At 38.2% G+C, this 1,253-nt stretch overlaps 1 protein-coding gene across 1 annotated transcript; it reads right to left on the bottom strand.

Moving 5' to 3' along the window:
* Nucleotides 1-33: 33 nt before the first annotated feature.
* Nucleotides 34-1,229, bottom strand: LOC110034997. Its single transcript, XM_020739236.1, has 2 exons — nt 769-1,229; nt 34-83 (listed from the first exon to the last, which is right to left on the bottom strand). Exons 1-2 carry the CDS (start codon nt 1,054-1,056, stop codon nt 78-80), a joined length of 294 nt encoding a protein of 97 aa, XP_020594895.1. The 5' UTR covers nt 1,057-1,229; the 3' UTR covers nt 34-77.
* Between the last annotated feature and the right edge of the window lie 24 nt (nt 1,230-1,253).

Genomic DNA, 1,253 nt, shown 5'->3' with positions numbered 1-1,253 from the left:
TATATAGATATAGATATAGATATAGATATATGCGCTCCACCGGTGGCTTGTTGGATGACAACTTCTGTGTAAGTCACCTATCCCTGGTTTGAATCCATCGCGATCGAATTAGCACATATGGGCTGGACATGCACATCTATATATATATATATATAGTTATATATAGTTATATATATCCATGCACATATGTGTACATCAATAAATTATAAATATTATATTCCTATATTATATCTGTTTGGATATATTTAAATATATTTCGCTTAAAAATATTCTTTATAACCCATATACGACTTTTAAATAGATTTTATATTCTTATGTAGATCGATCGTTGAAATCGAGCTTAATTGCTTGTTTTCTACATTTTAATCGAACTATGACTTACTTCTCCAGTTGGATGGCAATATATTTATTTATTTGTGTTAAAATTTAAAAAAATATAAAAAAATTAGTTTTCTTTAGTTTTAATATTTGCATAAATATTTTTTTATAGATTTAATTAATTATTGCATATAAAATGTACTAAAAATACATGCATCCAAATAACGTAAATAATAAAAAAAATACTAGAAATATGTAATAAGATTTATAATTACAGTCAAATGAAATTTTGCTTCTCGTTCAAATCCGCATGAAATATTTTCTGGAGATTGAGATTGGTTGCGAATGTACGTGGATTAGAGGGTTGTGAAATTCAACCCTAATAAATTTACAGCAAGGAAAAAGAAGAAACAGTGGAAGAAAATAATCAGAGATGGATCGATCGATCACCTGTATGCCATTGGGAGAGTTTTCAGAGCTAAGGACCCGAAGGTACGACTCCGTTTCTTCAATCCGATCGGGCACAAAGATCCGAACAGCGGCGATCCGCGGCGCATCGTTGAGCAGGAAGAACTTGTACGAATCCTCGTCGAGCGGGCTGTTAAGAAATAGATCGGCATTCGGATACTCATTCAGCAAGTTCTTGACGATCGACGGTCCCGTCAGCTCGAACCGCCGCGCTCCACCCACCAAACAGATCGCCAGCCTCGACGGCTCATCCGCATTCTCCGGCGGCATCGGAAGCTCCGATTGAAGAAATAGGTCGGCGGAGGAGATTGATCGGAGGGATTTGATGGGGGATAAGACGAGGAAAGAATCTATGCCGGCGCGGTGGTAAGCTATGAGGGAGACGAAAAGGAGGAGGAGGCTGGCGAATGAGAGGAGGAGGATTCGGAATGCATGGAGATTCGTGTTCCGGCGGCCGGCGACGGTGG

This window comes from Phalaenopsis equestris, unplaced genomic scaffold, assembly GCF_001263595.1.
Source record: "Phalaenopsis equestris unplaced genomic scaffold, ASM126359v1 Scaffold195196, whole genome shotgun sequence".
In the NCBI taxonomy this organism is placed as follows: domain Eukaryota; kingdom Viridiplantae; phylum Streptophyta; class Magnoliopsida; order Asparagales; family Orchidaceae; genus Phalaenopsis; species Phalaenopsis equestris.
This window is presented reverse-complemented; position numbering and strand designations above follow the sequence as displayed.